Source organism: Enhydra lutris, unplaced genomic scaffold (assembly GCF_002288905.1).
Source record: "Enhydra lutris kenyoni isolate GAN:26980312 unplaced genomic scaffold, ASM228890v2 scaffoldscaffold1, whole genome shotgun sequence".
NCBI classification, from domain to species: Eukaryota; Metazoa; Chordata; class Mammalia; order Carnivora; family Mustelidae; genus Enhydra; species Enhydra lutris.
The window spans coordinates 15156564-15180103 of NW_019154085.1; the positions used below are offsets into that span (position 1 = coordinate 15156564).

At 36.2% G+C, this 23540-nt stretch overlaps 1 protein-coding gene across 6 annotated transcripts in view; it reads left to right on the top strand.

The window, feature by feature from the left end:
• LOC111159996 (abl interactor 2) overlaps window positions 1-23540 on the top strand; it is a 112024-nt gene that overhangs the window by 68945 nt on the left and 19539 nt on the right. For 2 of the 6 annotated variants that reach the window (XM_022522935.1, XM_022523010.1), the window contains exons 3-6: window positions 7096-7272; window positions 15642-15739; window positions 18842-18988; window positions 19754-19878. In XM_022522935.1, coding sequence (XP_022378643.1) covers window positions 7096-7272; window positions 15642-15739; window positions 18842-18988; window positions 19754-19878 — 547 coding nt within the window. Of the gene's footprint in view, window positions 1-2319; window positions 2328-7095; window positions 7273-7594; window positions 7598-8722; window positions 8741-15641; window positions 15740-18841; window positions 18989-19753; window positions 19879-20888; window positions 21072-23540 lie in introns of all 6 variants that reach the window. The other 4 variants (XM_022522856.1, XM_022523097.1, XM_022522776.1 and 1 more) reach the window with 4 other exon arrangements.

The following is a 23540-nucleotide window of genomic DNA, read 5'->3' on the forward strand; positions in this document are numbered from 1 at the left end:
AGTATGGTCTTTTAAAATATTTTAATGGAATGAGTGAAAAATGGGAAAGGTAAGTGGATAGAGATTTAGAAGATCAGAAATAACAGGGGCCTGAGTCAGAGCCCTGAATATGTTGAATCTTCTTTTTTACAATTATTTATTTATTTATTTATATTTTTTTATTTGTTTTGAATCATCTTCATTTGGAGTTGAACAGTCCCTGGATGGGTGAGGTTATCTGCAGCTGTCCGACACCTGTTAAGTCTATACAAAATAGTATGTTGAGTGAGAGGTTGAATAAGAGAAATGGGGTGATGGAGGCTATATCTAAGAAATCAGTAAATTTTTAAAAATTACATATTTTTTATTATTTGCTTTAAGGATTGAAATATTTTTCAGCTATGTTTAATGTATAGGTAGAGTCCTTTGTTTTAAAAGTTAAATGAGGGGCGCCTGGGTGGCTCAGTGGGCTAAGCCTCTGCCTTCTGCTCAGGTCATGAACTCGGGGTCCTGGGATCGAGCCCCTGGGATCTGCTTAGCAGGGAGCCTCCTTCCCCCCTTTCTCTCTGCCTGCCTCTCTGCCTATTTGTGATCTCTCTTTCTCGGTCAAATAAATAAATAAAATCTTTTTAAAAAAGTCAAATGAATTTGAACTGAAAAATTATTTTATATTATGAGGAAACGTTTTCTGTTTACAAAGCAAATACTCAGTAAATACTCTAAGTACAAGGATTGGCAAGCTTTTTCTGTGAAGTCAATATTTCAGGTTTTGTGGGCCAGATATGTGGTATCAGTCTCATATTCTCTCTGTATTTTTTTTTTAAAGATTTTATTTATTTATTTGACAGAGACCGCGAGAGTGGGAACACAAGGATGGGGAGTGGGAGAGGGAGAAGCAGGCCTCCTGCCAAGCAGGGAGCCTAATTCGGGGCTCGATCCCAGGACCCTGGGATCATGACCTGAACCGAAGGCAGCGGCTTAACAACTGCACCGCCCAGGTGCCCTGTGTGTATGTTTTTAAACAACTATTTAAAAATGTAGAAAACTATTTTTAGCTGGTGATAAAAAAGCAGTCAGGGCAGATTTGACTTGTAAGCTATAGCTTGCAAGCCCTTGTTTTAAAATACTGTTTTTTTCCCAAATGTTTGATACTTACATTTTTTATTATTCTTATGCTTTATTAAAAATATTATGTTTTTAGAGGGAGCCAGGAAATTCTTACAAATATCTTGAGACTAGATTTTTTTTTTTTTTTTTTAATTTGAGCAAAAATATTAGGTTTTGAGAATTTGGAGAGAAGCAAAGAAAGGGAGGTTCTGTCAGGTCAAAGACAAGATTACATGTTTATTGGATTGATTGGTCAAGAGTTATTCTGTAAGGGTTGTCTTGGTAGGCTGGTTGACAACTAGGAGATAACAGATCTCTGAGGTATTTGATTTCTTTCCTTAGTGTAGTATCTTTTTCCTGTCTCCTGGGTGAGAACTTTCTTACTTTGTAGCCTCCTGTGAACTAGCTCTTTTCTCCATAGGTTTGGGAATGGGGAGGGTCAGGGATCGAGTTTTTATTTTGGTTCTTCTGCTGACTTGCCTGACATTTGACCAACTTGAACTTCAGTTTTCTCATCTGTAAAATGGTAGGACTGGTTAGATGATTTCTGAGCTATCTTCCATTTTGAATTCTTTTTTCTTTTGAGATTCTCACAAATGAATTTTTGTTTTTTTTTCTTAATGTTCTGCCAACTTTGCTGTGTACCTCAATCTGTGCCCCACTGACCTCAACCTTCTATTACTCTGATGTAACAATTATTTCCTAAATTATTCTGAATTAGAATCTGAGGATAGGAATTCCATTGACTCTACCAATTATGTATCCTGAAGATGTGTTAGGAACATACATAGTTGTTTTGTTTTCAACACAACAGAGTAATAACTCCTTCTCTAAATATCAAACAGGATAGAATACAACTATTTAGTGTCAGACGTTTTTTGTAGTAAATGGATAATATAGCATTAAGTAGTATACTAATTTATACCACACTCACCATCAGAAGTATTAGGATAGGTTCTTGATGTGGACTACCTTAGGTATTTTAAGGATGGCAATTTTATTATTTTTATTATTATTATTTTAATTTTTAAGTAATCCCTTACACCCATTGTAGGGGTTGCACTTACAATCCTGAGATCATGCTCCACTGAGTGAGCCAGCCAGCTGCCCCAAGAATGGCAGATTTTTTTTTAAAGATTTATTTTTTTTTACTTTTATTTTTATTATTTTTATTTTTATTTTTTTTAAAGATTTTATTTATTTGACAGAGATCACAAGTAGGCAGAGAGAGAGAGGGGGAAGCAGGCTCCCCACTGAGAGAGTCCAGTGTGGTCCTGGGATCAGGGCCTGAGCCGAAGGCAGAGGCTTTAACCCACTGAGCCACCCAGGCACCCCCAAAATTCAATTTTTTTTTTTAAAAGATTTTATTTATTTATTTGACAGATAGAGATCACAAGTAGGCAGAGAGGCAGGCAGAGAGAGAGAGGAGGAAGCAGGCTCCCCGCTGAGCAGAGAGCCCCACGTGGGGCTCGATCCCAGGACCCTGGGACGACCATGACCCGAGCTGAAGGCAGAGGCTTTAACCCACTGAGCCACCCAGGCGCCCCCCAAAATTCAATTTTAAATTAAGGAAATTGTACTAAAGTTTCTCAGTATGTAATTATGCATAAAAAATAGGATTTATACAGTTCTTAAATTAACTTCTTTTTTTTTTTTTAAGATTTTATTTATTTATTTGACAGGGAGAGATCACAAGCAGGCAGAGAGGCAGGCAGAGAGAGAGGAGGAAGCAGGCTCCCTGCTGAGCAGAGAGCCTGATGCGGGGCTCGATCCTAGAACCCTGGGATCATGACCCGGGCCGAAGGCAGAGGCTTTAACCCACTGAGCCACCGAGGCGCCCCTTAAATTAACTTCTTATGTATAGTTTATATCATTTTATTAAAAAAATGAATAACTGAAAATTACCATTTAGTAGTAACTAATTTGTTTTATGGGACATGAATAATTTAAAGCATATTTGTCATTTAAATAATTACTTATTTGAAACAGTAACTTACTAATAAAAAATGGAAACATTTGAAAACACTCAACTTAGTTGAGTTAATCCACTGTAGCTGTTTGCAGATGTTTTCCTACACTGATGGTCTGTGGTCTGAGGTACTTGTGCATTACAGTCACCTCTCAATTATCTGTGTTAATGGGACACAACAGCGCATGGATAATCCTAAAACAAAGTACTTGATAGAGTACCTTCTCGATATCTGTTGTGGCCTGTATGTGTTTGGATCCATGAAGGAGATGTGAGAATGGGTCTCAGGCTTACAAGGGAGCTGGGAGCCAGTATGACTATCTCAAGGTGATAAGAGGTGTTTTCGAGGCCTTGGGTTTAGCACTGCAGAGCTGAGATGTCATGGGGAGGCCCGCAACATGTGAAATCAGACCCGGCAGTTGGAATGAGGAGGATAGAGACACACATTAATAAGGATCTTTCAGTAAGAATAGTCCACACAGTTGCAGTGATATTACTTGGTGTGTTTTTGGTTAACAGGTAGCAAAAAACAATAGTGTTTATTAGAAGTGTACTTGCATTAGTTTTGGTCATCTTTGTGTGTTAAACACATATTTTACTTGCTACAGGTAAGAGCTGTTACTGAGATCTCTGCTAAGTAAGAATAAATTTATTGTCATGTAACTAGTTATTTCAGAAATCCAGGACAAATTTGGAATACTTTTTTCTTACTATTAAAATTCTTCCTAAATATCAATGTTGAACTAGTTCTTTCAAAATTTAACTTTAATGCATTCTAGTTTTGTAATGTCAAAGAATATTATGAAGGCAAATGCAGTGGTGATTAGTGAAAGCTATGAATTTGATTTAGGAAAAACAGAGAAGCCATATTTTAAATTAAAAACATCATAGGAGCTTTACAAAAATTCTTTTAATACTTGTAGTTGGCTGGGAGTTCATGAGTGCTGAAGCTGGATGGTAGCTGGATATAGAGAGAGGAGTGTTCATTCTGTTACTCTAATTTGAAAACGATTTTCCCCAAGAGAAAGCTTTGAAAAATTTGAAGTAGGTGATTCCTGAAAATTTCAGAATGTTATGGACCAAACTTTCTGCTCCTTCCTTATGGATTAGATTTGTTGTTCTCTGTTATTCAGACTCCAAATAAAACCGTAGCTATTTTCTGAATATATATTTGATTTTGTTCACAAGAACTCCTACAGTTCAGCCTAGTGTGCTAGTAAGATGGCCAGAATACAAATTATGCTCTTTGGTTATCTTAACCATTTATTACTTTTATTATGTAGATGTTTTTAAAAAAACGAATGAAACCGAATATCTATACGTAGCCAGACACTAGAGACATTAATCTCTCAAGTCAGCTCTTGTAACAAGTTTGGAAACAATTGATATTTGAGAGCGCATAATGTAAGGACAAGTGAATTTGTCTTTCCTCTACATCACTGGTTCTCGAGCAGGGAGTTTTACCCCACGGGGACATTTGGCAATGTCAGACAGTTTTGGTTCTCAGAGCTTGGTTCCGGGGAGTGCTGCAGGTCTGCTGGGGTACTTGTTCACATCACGCAATACTCAGGACAGCCTCCCACAACAACAAAATTATCAAAATGTTAAGAGTATCGCTGTTAAGCTGCTCTCGTTTTCTAAGATGTAGGAATTATTTTAGAGTAGACAGTTAGGAATATTATATAACCAAACTAAATTCTTTTGATTTTCCATGGATATGTATGCTGTCAAGAATTATGTTTTAAACATGCCTTCAGTTTTTACTTAGAATTAATATAAGAAGCAACATTTTTCTCTTCAGAATTCCTCCAGCCAATTCTTTTTAAAGTTTAGTACTGGGAAAATTATCCTTCCTGATGAAGGGATGTATTTTCTTGAAAATCATTGTTTGCACTTTGCCTTCCCTCCCAGGAAGCTGGAAGAGCCCAGATTAGGTTTATAGTTCTGAGATCTTTTCCTTTGCTATATTGGTTTTTGTTTTATCCTTAGTGTAGTGATCTGTGGGTTTTGGATGTGTGTTTGTGTGTATATAAAGTGAACACAGAAGTAGTATGTAAGTGTCTCTAGGCCCCAGGCATGATGAGATGTTTTCAGTGCTTTTTTAAAAAAAGTCTCAGTTTTTTCAAACAGTTAAAAAATATGTGCTTAGTATAAAATGTAATTGTGTATTAATGTAGATATGGAAAGTCGCTTTCCCATTTTTATTCTCCGGAAATTTGTTAATATTTTCACCACAAAAATTTGAAATTGAAGGTTCAATTTGCAGTAAACTTAGAATTCTACTCTGGACAGTTGGGTTTGCATTCTTATGGTTTCTTTTCTTTTCTTTTTTTTTTTTTTTTTTTAATTTTATTTATTTATTTGTCAGAGAGAGAGCACAAGCAGGGGAATGGCAGGCAAAGGAAAAAGTAGGCTCTCCACTGAGCAGGGACTCCGATGTGGGACTCGACCCTAGGACCCTGGGATCATGACCTGAGACTAAGGCAGACGCTTAAGCTCCTGAGCCACCCAGGTGCCCAGCTTTCAGATGTCTTTCTTTTTTTTTTTTTTTTTAAGATTTTATTTGTTCATTTGAGAGAGCACAGAGAGAGAGTGAAAGGGAGAAGCAGACTCCCCACCTACCTAGCAGAGAGCCCAATGTGGGACTCCATCCCAGGACCCTGAGATCATGACCTGAGCCAAAGGCAGATGCTTAACCTCCTGAGCCACCCAGGCGCCCCTGTTTTCAGATTTCTTAAAGTGATAGTTAATACTGTCATAATGGTTATCATCTTTTCATTTCTATGTTTATTACCGGGTTCTATTTTAGGACAGGGGAAAGTGAAGTAGGGCCAGGGAGGAAGTAATGTCTGTTAATTGCTGCTTGAGCCAGGAGTGGTGTGAGAGATGTGAACAATTTTAATGAGGTTTTTTCCAACTTTTTTGACTGCAACGCACAGTAAAAAATATATTTTACATTGCATCCAATACACAATTTCTGTATGTATTCTGTATATCTGTATATCTCTATATATAGTTATGTACATAAATAAATGTTTCAGGAAAAAATAATATATGTATATACAGTCTAGTATTTCTGTTCTTTTTTATTTAAAATCATTGCTCTTCATATTCCACTAAATTACAACCTGCTGTTTGAAAAAATGCTGTTTAAGTGTATTAATTATCTGTGTTTGTGCAGAAAGTCACCATCTATTAGCAAATAGAAGACTAAGTAAAAAACCACATTTATCCTATGTGAACATTTAATAAATAGGATGAATTAATGAAATATTTTATAAATATTTGTCATGCTAAAATCTAAGCAAACTTAAGTGTTTTGGTTTGTTTTGGTAAAAAGATGACTGTTAACATTGTATGTATATTTTAAGCCTCTTAATTTTGGTAAATTAAAAAGCATTTGAACACCAATGGAAATTATACTAATAGGTCATTTTAAAATGTAACCAAATTAATACTTGGGGCTTTCTTAATCATTATGTTAGTTTAAATATTAATGGAGTTTGGGGAAAAGTTAGCATGCTTTAACCCAAGGGTTGGCATACTTTTTCTGTCAAGGCCCAGCTAATAAATATTTTAGGCTTTGCAGGCCATGCAGTCTTTGTTTTAACTTCTCATCTCTGCCTCTGTACTGTGAAAATATGTATGCAAGTAGAATAGCTATGGACCAATAAAATTTTATTTATGGGGACAGAAATTTGAATTCTGTATAATTTTCATGTTATGACATTATCTTTTTCTGACTTTTAAAAACCACTAAAACATGTAAACACTACTCCTGGGTTGTTAAAACCAAACCAAACAAAAACTTCAGGTTGTAAAGAAACAGGTTGTGGGCCGGATTGGGTCTGCCAGCCGTGATTTGCTACCCTTGCTTTAGCATGAGAATGGAGAAAGCCAATAGGTCCCAAAAGGACAAAATTGAGCAGTGGAGTTTAAGTATATGAATAATGATGTTAAATCTCTGAGGATTTATATTTTTATTTTTCTGAGTAATAGAGCTATACATTTTTGTGTTGTGTTTATATTATGTTTTGCAGACTGTTGATATTCATAAAGAGAAAGTTGCAAGAAGAGAGATCGGTATTTTGACTACCAATAAAAACACTTCAAGGACACATAAAATTATTGCTCCGGCCAATCTTGAACGACCAGTTCGTTATATTAGAAAACCTATTGACTATACAATTCTAGATGATATTGGACATGGAGTAAAGGTAAGTATAATTTTTGTCAACCTTTTAAAAACAGTAGCCCATAATGGAACTAACTCTTTAGAAAATTAAGCTTTTGTCTTTTCTTTCTTAGAAGCCCAAGTTTTGGCCCAGTTGTGGTTCTGAAGATTCCTTACTACTATAACTATTTTATCTTTCTTGCTTCTTCTTAGTGCTGTGTTTTCAAGTTTTAAGTAGTCATCTTTAAATAAATTGCATTTACTTAATCGGTTATGAGACTACCTTATATAGATCGGGCAAATAAGTATGGCATAATTTTTCTAATCTTTAATGATTTAATATGACTAATTAAAAATTTCCTCAGCATGTTCTTAAAGTACCTTATCTCAAACATTTATCAGCAAAGCTTTGGCATTAGTGTTCAGAAGGAACATGTATAAACAACCATGTAGTTTGAATCTTTCTAAAATAATTTTACCTAAGTATTTTGGGTGAGAATAGTGTAGATGAAAGTAACATGTGAATTAATATTTCCACTGCTTTTGAATATGCAGCCATTATATATATAGACTATTTTTTAAAATGTTTTGGAGTGTCTGCTGTATACTGCCATGATCAAAGCTGAGGTGCATATAAATTTCATTTAAATTGGTATTTATACTTAAGTAACTATTTGGAGCTTCCACTAAGTATTAAGTTACTTAAAGCTTTCATCTTAACCAGTGATTTGAAAGGCATTGACTTATCAAATGTGACTTTGAATACATATTTACATACGTGTGAAACTGTATGGTTTATACAGTTGATTTATGTCTACAAAAGCAAATTGAAACTGAAAAAATACCATACTGTTATGGCTACAAATCGGTTAAATGTAAATTTAATGTAGATCTAGGTAAAAGAAAACATACAATGTGAATTTAGAAAAGTCTTTTTCTTAGAATTTTGATATAAGCATTATTTGGAGTTTGATATTTAATTTTATAAAATATTTAAAATTTTATAATTTGAGATTTATTCAAGGCTAATAACTGCTGATAGAAAATCTTAGGGTAATGCCAGAACCTGATCGCAATAGGCACTTAGAACGTAAAGCATCATATTTGTGCTTGTCTGCTTGCATAATAAACACATGATTTCCTTCCCACTCCAGTTCTTACTTAATTCAAGTAAAATGTTATTCTTTTGGGACTCTGTACTCTTTTTTATTATTTGGACTTTCAGTGTTTACGGGTCACGAATTTGAAGAAATCTTTAATAAAGTTTTTGAATAAAACAATGTCATATAATTTCATCAAAAAACCCTCCTGTTCATGACACATTCTGCTTTGACCACTCTTTCTATGATCTACTGAAACATTATTTTTTAATGCTGAATGCTTAACTTGTTTTTTCTTTGTTTTTTTCCTTTCTCTTCACATCCTGAAGTTCCAACTAACCTTTCAATGCTTTTTTTCCTTACCTCTTTTATTTGCTCCATTTATGCATTAAGTGGTTGCTTAGATTTAAGGTAAGAGATTCCAGGGCTGGATTTCCATTCTTTGTTCTTATGTAGAATATTACATACGGGGAGTGAAGAGATATTTGGCACTTGGCCTTCTAAAATCAACAAATCCTCTTAATTTTTAAAAATTTTTGTCATGCAGCTTTGTGGTGTGTCTTCATGTTCTGTGAGGGCAGATTTTTTTTTTGTCTGTTTTGTTCACCACCCGGTCTTGTGTGCCTAAAACAGTACCTGATGCAGACATTAGGTGCTCAGTAAATATTTTTGAATAAATGCTTATTTTGCAATGTTAATATATTTTGTGGAACTAAAATATGTTACCCTATCATAAAATGTCATTATAAGTAAAATTAGGTGGACTTTTGTAAATGTAAAACCTGTGTTACGGATTGGAGGGCCAACTAATGTGCTTTATTTAACCCTCCCCCTGTGTAATAGCCTTTTTATTCTATAAATGGTGTGCTTTACTATACACCTTGTGGCCAGTATGTCATTATCTCTTGACTCTTAGTCAATGTAAAGAAATTGAGAAGTGGAAAATATTCAGTGTTATGGGTTTTTTTTTAAGTTGCAGTATCATGTATTCTGCAAGAAGCAAAATTAGTTTCTCTTTTTCAAATTGCTATATAAGATATATATTTCAATATAAACTCACTTTAAGAGTTTTACTAGCTGAGCATTAATTATCTCAAAACATCAAAAGTTCACGAGTGTTTAACAAAATACACATTAAGAATTAGAAATATTTATTTTAGTAACACTTTAGGGTTTGTTTGTTTTTTCACATTTTAGTATTTTGGAGAATTAATGGTAAAAGACATTCAAGTGTATTCAAGAAGCATTTAAATAGAATGTTACTAAAATTATTTTCATCAAATTTAGCATGTATTTCCTTTTTGTTCTTATTTTTCTTAGCTAAACTTTATAACTTCTTTTCAAATACATTTTCTTTCAAAACCCTGTTATTTGCCTTGTCTTCAAAGACAAAGACTTCAAAGAAAGTGATAACAAGACGATAACAGGATCTGAATCATTAGCTACTAGTACCAGCCATGGCCTCAGACATTTTAACAGATCCTGGTAGAGAGATGAGACTAGAGGGGTCAAGCAAATAAACTTCTTGTGTTACTGAGTAAATGTTGGGTCCACGCCCTTAGTCTTGGTGAGTGGGGCATGTGGAATTTGTGAGGATACTCCTTCTGGATTATATACAAAGAACTAACCCAAAGCAGTGTGTGACTACCTTAGCTCTTTTCCTGTAAATATTGTATTTAAATTTTAGCTATTGATGTGTTTTTTTCCAAAGTGATAAAAGTGCACAGAAAGATTACCTGAAGGAAAAACACAGAAATGGACCAGTTCTTTTCCACTCTTAAGTTTAGACCAGCTTGCTTATCCTACTCTGCCATGCTCATTTCCTCCAAGCCCAACTATGATTCCTTCTTGACCTTCCTGGATTCAGAATCTGTTCCATCCGGGAGATAGATCAAAATGAGTAGGAAATGAGAGAAGCCCCTAGAAAGAAAGGAAATATCACACTTGTATAAGACTCCTTCAAGTCTTTGCTGTTTGTACCAACCATAAGGCTTCACTCCTGAGTACTGTGGCTTTATGTAGGTGTTTCTGCAATATCTGGGTAGAGTTGCCCGGTGAAAAGAGTACCCTGAATTCATCCTGGAAGCTAGAATGCACCCGTGCTCTGTCTTTTCTTTCTCTCTGCTTTGTGAATGTCTGTCTTCTCTGTTAACTTGTAGCAAGCACATGGTTAATAACTTTAGGTGAACCAAAACAAAGTAGAGTGAAAAAGATGTTCAGTGTATAACAAATCATTTCTCTTTTTATTCTGGTATTAAAAAATGGAGTGGTTTTGGAAGGGTGATTAATGGAATAATTTAATACATTAAGGTAGAAAATAGAATTAAAGAGAAAATGTTACAGTTGGAAGGGGCTGCAGTGGTTTAGTGGTTTAAGTGGTTTCCATCTGATCTTGGAGACCTGTGGATTATATCAAGTGCTCTAAAGGTCCCCTGATGTTTGTTGGTAGAATTATCTGCTACTTTGATTTCCTCAGTTCTTCATGAACTCTGTGTTTGCTCTTGTTGCTGTCAGACTTCTGATCCTTTTCAGACAGACTCTAAACAAAGATCACACTTTGAGGCCAGACACATGGGATTTGACTCAGAAGAATTCTCCATACTAAAAGTTGAATTTTTAACATTTTATATAGCATGTTCTCCACAGTCAACTAAAGAAAAAAAAAAACATAAATTTCAGATGAAGAGGACCATGAACCACTGTGAGAACACGCTATGGTCAAACTCCTAATTATAGCTTTGATTTCCTTCGAAGGATCTCCTAGTCCTTTTCTTTTTTCTTTCTTTCTTTCTTTCTTTTTTTTTTTTTTTTAAATAAGTTGAACTTATTTATTTGACAGAGATCACAAGTAGGCAGAGAGGCAGGCAGAGAGAGAGGAGGAAGCGGACTCCCTGCGGAGCAGAGATCACGAGATGCGGGGCTCAATCCCAGGACCCTGGGATCATGATCTGAGCTGAAGGCAGAGGCCTTAGCCCACTGAGCCACCCAGGTGCCCCACTCCTAGTCCTTTTCTTGCTAGCCCTGGGAATTGAAGTAGGAACATGTATCTACTCTGAGGAGAAGGATAGAGATCTATAGGAAGACAAAAAATTATGTATTGGGTGAGACTGTGGGGAATAATATTGGACAGTGAATGAAGGGCCCAGAAGTGCTTGACCACAGCTTCTGCCCATCCTCACTATTCCACATCCAGATACAGCTATCTGTAGTACTCCTCTTCTCTCTGTGTATTTATTTTCTTATGTATTTATTTAAAGATTTTATTTATTTGACAGAGAGAGAGATCACAAGTAGGCAGAGAGGCAGGCAGAGAGAGGGGAAGCAGGCTCCCTGCTGAGCAGAGAACCCGATGCGGGACTCGATCCCAGGATCCTGAGATCATGACCTGAGTCGAAAGTGAAGGCTTAACCCACTGAGCCACCCAGGCACCCCCTCTGTGTATATTTAAAACCTTTTTTTTTTTTTTTTTAAACAGTCCAGCTTAAACTTTTCTCTGAACCTTTCTGTAGTTTTTCCTTCTCATATTGATATTTCTTTTTTAGAGATTTCTAGATAATTTATAGACATTCCTTTTTGTTTAAAACATAGGAATCCTATTTTATTCCAAAGTACTTTAAAATCCTTAAAAGCAGAGGCATCATTTTATGGGCCTTTGTGTCCCATTCCACCTCCCCCTGCCCCCAGCGCCAAATGTCCCCCTTAGTTTTCATATTCCTTACCCTTGTCCCTCGTAGTCTGGTAGGTGATAAGTGGTTGATAAATGAGGGATATACTTCAGATATCATTTTAGAATGAGTCTGCCGCTATTCTGTCACAGCAGGACCTATGTGAGGGGGGATTTCTTCATAGCAGAAGTGATGTCCTTTGTGCACTAGAGATACTGGCGAGCCCACTTGACAAAAACACTGAAGTGCTCAGGGCCCCGGAGAGCGCTGCGGTTTATAGTGAACATTATATTATGACGTATCAAGATTCAAGGAGATACTGAATGTCCCAAAAAGGCATAGAGCAGGAAAGGTAGGAGCATTATAGAAAAAATATTAAGGCATGAGAATGGGCCTGATGCTTGTTGCTAGTTGTAGAGCTCTCCAAAGCCTGGGAAAGAGGACCATTCTTTGAACATAAAGAACTTCTCTTCCTCCAGTTTTATCTGCATTCCTTAGTCACAGTCCAGTTGCAAAGTATTAGAGCCTCATCACTTAAATGAAATATTTCTTCTGCTTTGAGGTTTTTTTTTTTTTTTGGTAGGAAAAAAAAGGGGAATGTTTCCTACTCTTCCTCCTTGTACTTAATACCTGCTTTACTTAGCTTTCAGTGATGACTTTCCCCTTTATGGAATTAAAAAATACCCACGTAATTGAGTAATTGTTGAAGTCAGCCACCAAACTGCATTCTGATTCCCAAATAAAACTTGAAAAGTATAATGAGCAATCCCCATGCTTCAGGACCATTAACTACATGTTTATATGCCAAGCGATAGTTCTGTTTATGTTTACAATTTGTTTTAAAGTTTCATGTGGAATTGCTGTTATAAAGTGGGTACAGTTTTGCTTTGCTTTCTTTGTCCCGAGTTGATGGTCTGTTCTCTTTCTTTTTGTCTGTCTTTTGATCTCTCTCCCTGGAGGTCCCCTTCACCGTACACACAATTTAGTCTGTGTTTTGCTGCTTGTGAGATGTTGTCTCCCCACAAACTTCCCTCAGAATAGTGTTTAGAACCGGGATCGCTCTCCAGTAAATTTTTATCAAATGATTTTATTTTTGAAATATACTTTTTAAAATTACAACACAGAGCCCACCTGTGATAAATTAAGTTTTATCCGGCCGTTACTCCTGTTCGTTCCCCTTCTCCTTACATTAGACGGCAGCAGCATTTATATTTCTTTAAATATTTCTTTCTTTCTTTATTTGAGAGAGCGCACAAGTGCGAGTGGGAACAGAAGGAAAGGGACGGGTTGGGGGAGAGAGAAGCAGACTCCCCACTGAGCACAGAGTCCCACAGGCCCACAACCCTGAGAGGTCATGACCTGAGCTGAAATCAGGAGTGGGTGCTCAACCAACTGTGCCACCTAGGTGCCCCCCGTGTTTATATTCTGCAGAGCAGAGCCATTGTTTTACTTAGCATGGGAGCATTTTCCACAAAGGAAGACCACCTTGAAGAAATATTGAAAAATTCTTTTAGCTTAATATAAGAGTACAGTATCAGTGATGTATAGAATTACAGTTTTTTGGACACTCGGCAGGGCCTTTTTTGTCTCTTCAGTGATTTAAGTTACGTATCCAAACCCCATTAACCAAGCAGATACAGTCATTTGATGACCCTACAGATCATAAAATGTGTCAAGTTTTGTTTATGGAACTGTCCATCAGATTTTAACTATAGAATGTTTATATTTTTTAATTGATTAGAAGATACTGCAATTTAAATAAAAACACTTTAGATACCAAAACCTTGAATCAAAGTTGGAAAGCTATTTTCAAGTATTTTAGCTATTCCATGTATAGAATAAAATTCTCTTTTACTTTTTCTGTCCCTGCTCCTTTTCCTTCCCGTTTCTAGCAAATTGATGTAGTTTAGTGTGGCTCACCTACTTCTCCCTCGTCACTTAAAGTAACTTTGGGTTTTATGTTGTTTAAGGTTGAGCTTAAAGGACTTTGGTTATACTATAAAAAATCTTCTGGTATCATAAATGAAGATTACAGTTTGAAAAGCTACTGGTTTTTTGTCATATTACTCCTAAAATTTTCCCCAAATGTGGACTGATTTTTTTCAAAAATTTTCTGGCATTTTCATTTTAAGATATGATTAGCATACCCTCTGCTTATTAATGAGGGGAAGAACAAGGATAAGTTAATCTTTATTCTTACTTAATAACCGGTTTGTTTGTATTTGTTTAAAAGTAACAAAAGGATTATAGATGAATGTTTCACCTTAAAAATATTGACATCTCAAAGGTATCATTTGTCATTAAAGATTGTTTTAACATCACACACAACTTGTTCACTGGGCTATTCATTTGAAGAGTTTGTTTCTTGATACATTATTTCTTGTCTATTCAGATAACAACTAGTCTTTTAGGAGTTTTACAAATTGCATTTAAGCCAGAATTAATTGTGACAGCCTTAATACTCTGCATACAGTTATGAGTTTTAAAATTTATATTTTGAAATACAATTATAAATGTATCCTGATTTCAGTGGTGTAGTGTCTTACAGTTTCATTTTATAAGTATAACTTGAATACTCCAGACATATTCTTATTAGAAAAGATTTTTTTTTTTTTAAGTATTTGACAATCCAGAATATTAGGGGCTTGAAATAGGGTGAGGTATGAATCTATCTGTTGAACACTTACTCTGACCCATTGGTAATTTCAAACAGGTTGAGACTGTATTTGTGAATGACTTCTATTACCGCTTTAAGACATGCCGATTTCTAGAGCTTTGGGTGTAAGTGCTGATCTACTTCTTCGGTGGCATCAGTTTTTCCCAGATGACACTAGTCTCCTACCCTTGCATTTTCAGTTAGATATAGAATAGTGAGGAGTCATGGCCCAGCTCTGACTTAGGACTCTGTTACATCTTTCCCAGAATCTTTATTTTGGATCTGAGTGGGTCTAATTCCCAGTGGAACTAGGGCATTGTCTGTGACCCCTGTATTGCTTATAATTGAATGAGATATCTCAGCCCTAACTTTCTAGTTCAGAGGTTTAGGAGCGTGCCTTAACTTTGGGCAGTTTTCAGGTGGGTGATTCCTTCATAAGAGAACCAATTAAAGAAATCTGAATTGTAAGACTGATCCACTATTTTAAAAACTGAAAATTTTTTCAGCATATTATACCTTTTAATTATTTTATATTCTCTAGTTACAAGGGATCAAAACTGTAGTGCATATTTTATTGGGAAACATGTATTTTTTTAATAATATACTTGCTATCTAAAAAGAGTTATTTAAAGCCATCGTTTTTGAGTTTCTCTTTATTAGAACTAAAGTTCTTATAGTTATCCTATTGAATTTCAATTAAATATAGTATCAAGTAATCTAACCAGTGATCTGTTGGTGTGATGGCCTAATGGCAAATACAGTCTTTGCATATAAGTTTACAATCATTTGAAAATCTCATGTTAGGAAGAGTCCTTTGAGTACAACTGTAGAATAATAGTAGAGTAGAAATTGCATATGAAATGCATGGCCTCTAATTTTTTTTCCTCTTTAAACCTTACCCTCCTTTGTTAAATAGCATAACGTTATTTCCCACAAGTGACACTTTGTTTCACTATGTACAAGTTTTGATTGTTCCTCAAAATTTTTTTAGGTGAGTACCCAGAATATGAAGATGGGTGGGCTGCCGCGTACGACACCTCCAACTCAGAAACCCCCCAGTCCCCCTATGTCAGGGAAGGGGACACTTGGGTAAGTATGTAACTAAATAATAATTGAAAACCATTTCATGTAGTGTTGTTGAAAACCAAACACTACATATATTTAAACTATTTTTTAATATTTGAAACAAGAACATTTTCTTCCTAACATTAACTTTTTTGTGTTTAACTTTCCCTTTTTCTGGGAAGCATGTTTATACTTTAAAAAGATTTTGTTTAAAAGTTATTTTTCTACTGAATTTTGAATTTGAGGTAAAATCCTAGCCCAAGTTCATGGTTTATTATAAATTGCACTCTAATTTCTGAAACATTTTAGAGTTGTTTCATATTCATTTCACAAAAGAATACTTAGACTGTTCTTGTGAAAAACACCATGTGGATTTACAAAATTCCGTATATCTTGTGTTGATATGAGAATATCAAGCTTAATTTAGTCCAGCAGAAGTGAGCTCTGGATTTAACTTCGGGCAGAAATGGCCAATTAATGTAAAAGCTTCTAACATTTTTCTTCTGTAGCATCATAGTATAAAAATTTGATTTACTGGCGTGTCTGGCTGGCTCCAGCAGAAGAGCATGCAGCTCTTGATCTCAGGGTTGGGATTTCCAGCCCCACGATGGGTATAGCGATTACTTAAATAAATCAATCTTAAAAAAATTTTATCATGGAGATTTGTGATCAGATGGACATAATATATCCCAGAAGCCGGATGACTAAGACTGGTCCAGCTCTGCTCCTGCTCTTCTGTCTTGCATAGTCAGCCTCTTTGCAATTCAGTTTTTTCATCTGTAAAAGGGGGTAATATTTGTCCTCTATCAACTTTTCAGAGTCATTGTACCACAAATTGGATTTTTAAAAAATGTATAAGACAAAGACAAAATGCTTTGACAACCATTGGCTTTATGATATATTCTTAAAATTTTTTTAATTGGAGATGTTGTTTTTGGCCCCCTCACCAAAAAAAAAAAAAAAAGAAAAAGAAAAAAAAAGAAAAAGAAAAAGAAAAAAAAGGGAAAGAAAATGACAGAAAACCTAATTAAGCACCATGGGTCAGGACAGTACAAAGATGAGTTAAAATGTAAAGGAGGATAATTCTGGAAGAGGAGTTACAGTTAGGACAGTGGGAAATAAAAGAATAAAAATGAATTCCAGCTAGAAATAAGATCATTTTATTTGGGATCAGCAAAACAAATTCTGCTTAAGATTAGAGAGAAAATTAGTAGATCAAATAAGATTTAAACTTCAGGGTAGAATGTTGATGAGATGATAGGGTGTAACTGTGAGAGGCAAGGGTAGAGAGATGAAGAGGAAGTATTTATTTTCCTATGGAACGTCTACATTTTTATCATTTGTAGTGCCTAATAGCTTTTGTTAGGTGTTTTTTGTTTTTTTTTTCTTTTTCAGATTTTGTTAGGTTTTAAGTCAAGATTGTTCGCAGGGTAACCCACTGTCATCTCTAGTAAAATAAAACTTCGTGTTGCTCTCAAATTTTGGAGATTTATTCATATACCAGAATTTGTTTCCCTTGTGTATTAGCAAGGGTTCTGCAGGATCTTGGAGACCAGAGTTGCTGAACACCACAAGCCAGTTGATAGTCACAACCTGGCTTTTTTGCATAGTCTTTGCCTAGCCATCATATTTTGTTCTTTTGCCCCTAATTTTTTACTTTGTTTTTTATCATTGCCTTCACTGTATTGTTCTCAGTCAGCAAAGGTTTTTTCTTCCATTGAAACAGAACATTTTTATTGTCTGGGAAAATTGTCTAGAAATCAGTTGTTTGGAAATAATCAGTTTCCTGTCTTAGGTTTTTTTTTTTTTTTTTTAAATTATAATTTCAGAGATGCCTAAACTTTTTAGTATTTTAAATCCAAGTTCCTGACATTCCTTTTTTCTTCCTTGGACCCAGTATCTCATTTATTGCCCTTTACTTATATTTAATTATTAATGTATACATGTAATTATGCAAGATTTTGAGGAGTGAGCAGGCTGGAGTGAACAGGGTGAGTGCAAAGTGATCAGTGAACCATAATGAATCAAAATCAATGAACCATAACTTGAGTAGCCCAGGAGAGCTGTATTTAAAGGAACCCTGGGATTTTGCGGGGAGTGAATTATTGAGAATTTTATGAGCGAGCAACATCATTTCAGGAAAAGAAAGCTTTTTAATTTTCACTTCTTGAAATTCCAGTTTTGATTCTTTTAGAAACCAGAATCTTATCTGCAAAATGCTGTTTCATGTCAGTTTTTTCATTGTCATAAAGAATTCAGAAACTTAGGGATGGGAACTAACTTAGTAATCACTAATGTGCCATGGTGCATCGTATTTCCGATCAGACTCTGCTTTGCTTACTTTCCTCATTCTCTTCCTTTTAAAGGAAATTTTGAGAAGAAGAAGGGAATGTTTCAATAAAATCCAGGCCTTTTTGTGCTTTACAGTCCAAATAAGGTAGAAAGACTTAGATGGTCTTTTCTTTTTCTCTCCTTTTAAAATGTTGACCTCTGAGGAAGATAAGAGGTAACAGAGAGCAAGGTGAAAATAGGAGGAGGTGAGGTGAGAACGGAAGGAGATGAGATTAACTTGGTGTATTTCTGTGTATGGATATAGTTTAGTTTCTGTGTATTTACTATATAGAAAGGGAAGTAACTTGTTATAGTTGTTATTGATCATCAGTGCGGGGGTTGTGGAGCCCAGTTATGGATTGATTTATCTGATCTTTGAGTATCTTTGGTTAGGGAGAGAGGGGTGAGGAAGATAATTAGTGCATTCATGCAGTGCAGTTGGGAACCTTTGACATGGTACTAAAATAATTTGAACTCTCCCTCCCCCCGCCAAAAAAAAAGGAGAAGAGAGTTTGGGAAGCACTGACTTACTTGGTGGGAGAATCTTTGTGCTCTCTGAGAATGAGCAAACAAAATTGCATCAGTTCAGGGAAATGAGGTTTGGGACTGAAGAACAGCAATAGTCATCAGAACCCTCATGGCAGAGAAGTGATACTCAAGACTGAAATCGGTAGCGGGGTTATGTTAAAACATTTTCCTGTCTCTGAATACAAATTGTATTTCACTACTGGCAATTCTGAATTTATTGTGCCGAAATTTGCTAATCACACGATACATACGCTCTTCTTTTTGTAGGCGGCACTCCCCCTATCGCACACTGGAGCCAGTGCGTCCTCCAGTGGTACCAAATGATTACGTACCTAGCCCAACCCGTAATATGGCTCCCTCGCAGCAGAGCCCTGTGAGGACAGCTTCTGTGAATCAAAGAAATCGAACTTACAGGTATTTTCTCTACCTCAGTGCAAATGTGATGGTCATAGTACCATAATTTGTTTAGATTACTTCAGTTAAATCTCTCTCATTTTCCAAGCACTAAGTTCTTTTCCTCACTCTACTGCCCCAAACCTCATCTGAATCCACCTCTCTCTCCTCATGTTCTGATGCAGCTTTGAGGTCAGGAAATGGAAAAAACAAACAAACAAAAAAACAAAACAACAACAACAACAAAAACCAGGAAAAAACCAGACATCTTAAAATAAAAACTTCTCTACAAAATTAATAGTTACATTTGGCCTGAAAAAAAGTTTTGGACCAGACGTGGGAAATTGCAAGTTGTTTTTTGGTGGCACTTTACAGATGAAAAACTATACATAACAAAACAGTAATACAGGATGGTACATCAAGATGTCATTACAAACAGAATCAACCTGTTCAGGAAAGCTGTGTTTTTATTATAAAACAATTTTCTTCAGAGAGTAAAACTAATACGGTTTTCATGTGTTGAGCCCTATCACTTACCTCTTGTATTTCTACAGAAGCCTTCCTTCTTTCTCAATTTCCGTTTCCGTCATAGATGCTTATTAAAAGGTGGTCAGAACAAGTTTCTTGAACTCAGTGTTTTTCCTGCTTTGCTCGAATTAATACACAAAGTGGAGGGTTTTTTGAATCATCTTTATTTAGCTGTGTTCATCTCAGAAAATTTTGGGACATGCTGGTGGCATCTTAGTGTATATAAATGCTCATGTTCGGTGGCTCTCCTTTCTTCAGCAGCAGTGGGAGTAGTGGAGGAAGCCACCCGAGCAGTCGGAGCAGCAGTCGGGAGAACAGCGGAAGCGGGAGCGTGGGGGTTCCCATCGCTGTTCCCACTCCCTCTCCTCCCAGTGTCTTTCCAGGTAACACATGAATGGTGCCTCATCTTTGTCTTTTTTGAATTTGAATTCAACTTCTGGTTTAATTACAGTGGGTTTTCTTCAGAATCTGGATTTTTTTCCCCTTTAGGACTCCATAAATGTTGGGAAAGCTTTAAGCATTTGTTATTTTTAACCAAGCGATTTCTGAGTTTATGCTCACAGACTTCTCTGTTATTTGGCTTTGTGTCTTTGGTGCAGTGGCTCAGTTGGTGCTTTGAGGTTTCATGTACCCCTGGGTACCTGTTACCTTATATGTTTGATGCCAGCTGGTGTTACGACATTGCACGTGCTTGGACACAGTGTGCGAATCACGTTGGTAACAACAGAGTGGACAAATACAGAAGAAGTTTTGGGAGTTAAATTTACTGCACTTTTGGAACTTAATACTCTTTGAAATGCCACCCCCTTTTTTTTCCCTGGAACATAAAAATGTCCTTGTTTAATGTGAAGACATCAGAGCTAAACTTTAGTTTTAAAAGCATGACACAGAAGACCTAGGGATAGAATTTTTTTGTATTTAACTTACTCACCCTGATACCAAATGGATAATATCTTTTTAAAAATGATGAAAAGATTTATGTTTTTCTAAAAATTTTTTTTAACCTAATAAGATGTTTTTGTCTGGAATATGTCAAAATGGAATACTGTTTCCTAATGTATTATGTTTAGTTTTATATACTATTTACAAAATACTATGCTAAAAATTATAAAGGGAACATCTTTCTTCCAGAGTAGTAGCTTTCAGGTAAAATAGAATGCTGTTTTTAATGAATTAAAAAATCTGTACATTACCCTGAGCATTTTGAATTATCTGCTGCAAACCTAATAATCATTTAGTATAAGCTTCATTCTTTTTTTTTTTAACCATTCCCTTCTATTCTTGGGTTAGTGTTAAGCACTGAATATTTAACATTAGGTTCTCTAATGCCTTTTCTAATCCTGCCTACTAGGTCTGCCTCATTAATGCCGCCTCTCACTCCTCTTTCCCTCAGCCCCTGCTGGCTCTGCTGGTCCTCCTCCCCTTCCTGCTACTTCTGCATCCGCCCCTGCCCCTCTTGTTCCTGCTACTGTCCCTTCCTCCACCGCCCCAGAGGCTGCTGCTGGGGGGTCTCAGACCCTTGCTGATGGCTTCACTTCTCCAACTCCCCCTGTTGTTTCTTCCACTCCCCCGACAGGTGAGTATGGCTTGTTCCTGGGCAGGCACATCCAGGCATCCGGCTCTTCTTCCTGGAACTCCGGCTTTATGACTTTTGTTTGTGCTGTGTGTGTGTGTGTGTGTGTGTGTGTGTGTGTGTGTAAACTCTGAAGATTAATGGACTGACTAGAAAATGGCATGTGACCAAAGAGTAGAATTTCCTGAGGAAATCAGGGTAAAGTTCACATACATTTTTCATGTGTAGAGTAACACAAATACACATTTTTTTAATTGCTTGAATTTCATTTTCTGGAGATTTGTGAATTTAGTACGGAGTGATCTTCTGTACAGTTTTGAGAAGTTGTGAGAAGTACTGTTACAGATTAAGTCTTTAACTAGAGAAAAGTCTATGGAAATAATTCTAAGATACAATTTTATAGGAAACGTTTGATGTAACAGTTGGGAAGTTTCTGTAAGTCTGTCAGACAGCACTGGAAACACATAGACAATGGACTTTTTAAGAATTTCAGGTTTATGTACGTGTTACTTAAGGTTGAATGGTGTTTTAGTGTTTTAAAACTGCAACCTAAAATCTTTTTTTTTTTTTTTTTGGTAAAGATTTTATGTATTTGACAGAGAGGGAGAAAGGGAACACAAGCAGGGGGAGTGGGAGAGGGAGAAGCAGGCTTCCCACTGAGCAGGGAGCCTGATGAGGGGCTCAATCCTAGGACCCTGGGATCATGACCTGAGCTGAAGGCAGACGCTTAATGACTGAGCCGCCCAGGTGCCCCCTAAAATCTGTCTTGATGGGGAAGGGGAAAAAGGTTCATTTGCTACAAAATATATTTGCACAGTTAATAGTGATGCTGATTAGCAAACAAATTCTTCATCTATTATAAAAATGTATGTGTTTGGACACACATTATCTTAGCTTGTTAAATACTTCATAGAATATATATTTAGCTCTGCTGCTATAACCAGATGTTTAAATGTGTTAAAAGACAGTTCTGGCTAAAATGGATTTTTGGATGGTGTTTCATGGGATAGCTTCTATAATAGAACTTTTTAAGAAAAGCTCTCCATGTAAATGTAAGCGTGGGCTAGTCTTTGATCTACGCACATCTCTGTTAGGCCAGACTGTCTAGTTAAATATGGGAATTCTGTTATGCTCCGGCACCAGTGGAGTAAAAATTACAGCTTGAAGTTGGTTGTAGGCCCAGAAGGAACAAATCACTTCCACCTAGGAGTCAACATTTGAGTAATAAAATCATAATTTAATAGGTACTGCTTTGTAGTCTGCACTGAATAAACATTTGTTATATGAGTGGGTAAGTATAGTTTTTCTTAACAAAAAGAAAGGTGTAAATGCCTTAATAATTTATATCAGTATAATCTCTTTTATACAGTCTTCAACTTACCAAGTACTTTTTTCTTTTCTTCTTAAGGTATGATTTACATACAGTAAAATTCACCCCTTTTCACATGTATGTTTGTGACAAACGTATACAGTGATACAACTGCAGCCCACCTAGCTTGAAGAAAATCTAGACAATCTAAACAGGAGATGCATAATGTATTAAATATTCTAAGATCATATAGACTTAAAAAAAAAAAAAGCTGTAGAATAGTCCCATCACCTGCAGATCTCCTCTGTTCTATGTAGTCCGTTCCTCCTGCTCCCTCCTACCCCGGCGGGCCCTTTGATGTGGCTTTTTTGGTTTTGTTTTTTGTCTCTAAAGTTTTGCCTTTGTAAGAATATCACATAAACAGAAGCAAATGGTCTTTTGGGTCTGGCTTTTTGGCGCTGGCGCATTTGAGATTCATTCAGGTTGTTTCACGGTTCCTTGTTTTGCTCCCTTTTTATTACAGGCTCGTGTTCTGTCACGTGGGGGCGCCACAGCTTGTTGAGCCCTTCCCCGCGGAGGGACATTGGGATCATTTCCATTTTGGGTTATTATGAATAAAATTGACTAGCGTACACACGCAGACTTTGTGTGAGTGTAGGTTTTCAGTTCGTTTGGGTAAACACCTAGGGAGTAGGCTTGCTGGGTTGTGTGGTGAGTGAGTGATTTTAGGAGAGGCTGTGGGCTGTGTCCCAAAGGGGCGAACAGCCTTACCCCACCGCAGGGGGTGGTCTCTGTTGCTCTGCGCACTTGTTAGCACTTGCTGTTGTCGGTTTGCTTTTTTGTTTTTGTTTTTTTTAACTTTAGCCATTCTAATAGGTATATAATAGTTTCTTTGATTTTTCCATTCCCCTAATGACTAATGATGTAGAACCTCTTTTCGTGTGCTTCTTTGCCATCTGTTCATCTTCTTTGATGAAATGTCTCTTTGTTTTGTTCCCCTCCACATACCTTTTGAATTGGATTGTTTTACCAAATTCCTTTATTGCTGAATGTAAGTCCTTATTGGTTATACGATTTGGAAATATTTTCTTCCATTTGTGACTTATCTTTTTATTCTCTTAATGATATCTTTTAGAAGGAGAGTTCTTCATTTTGATTGAGTC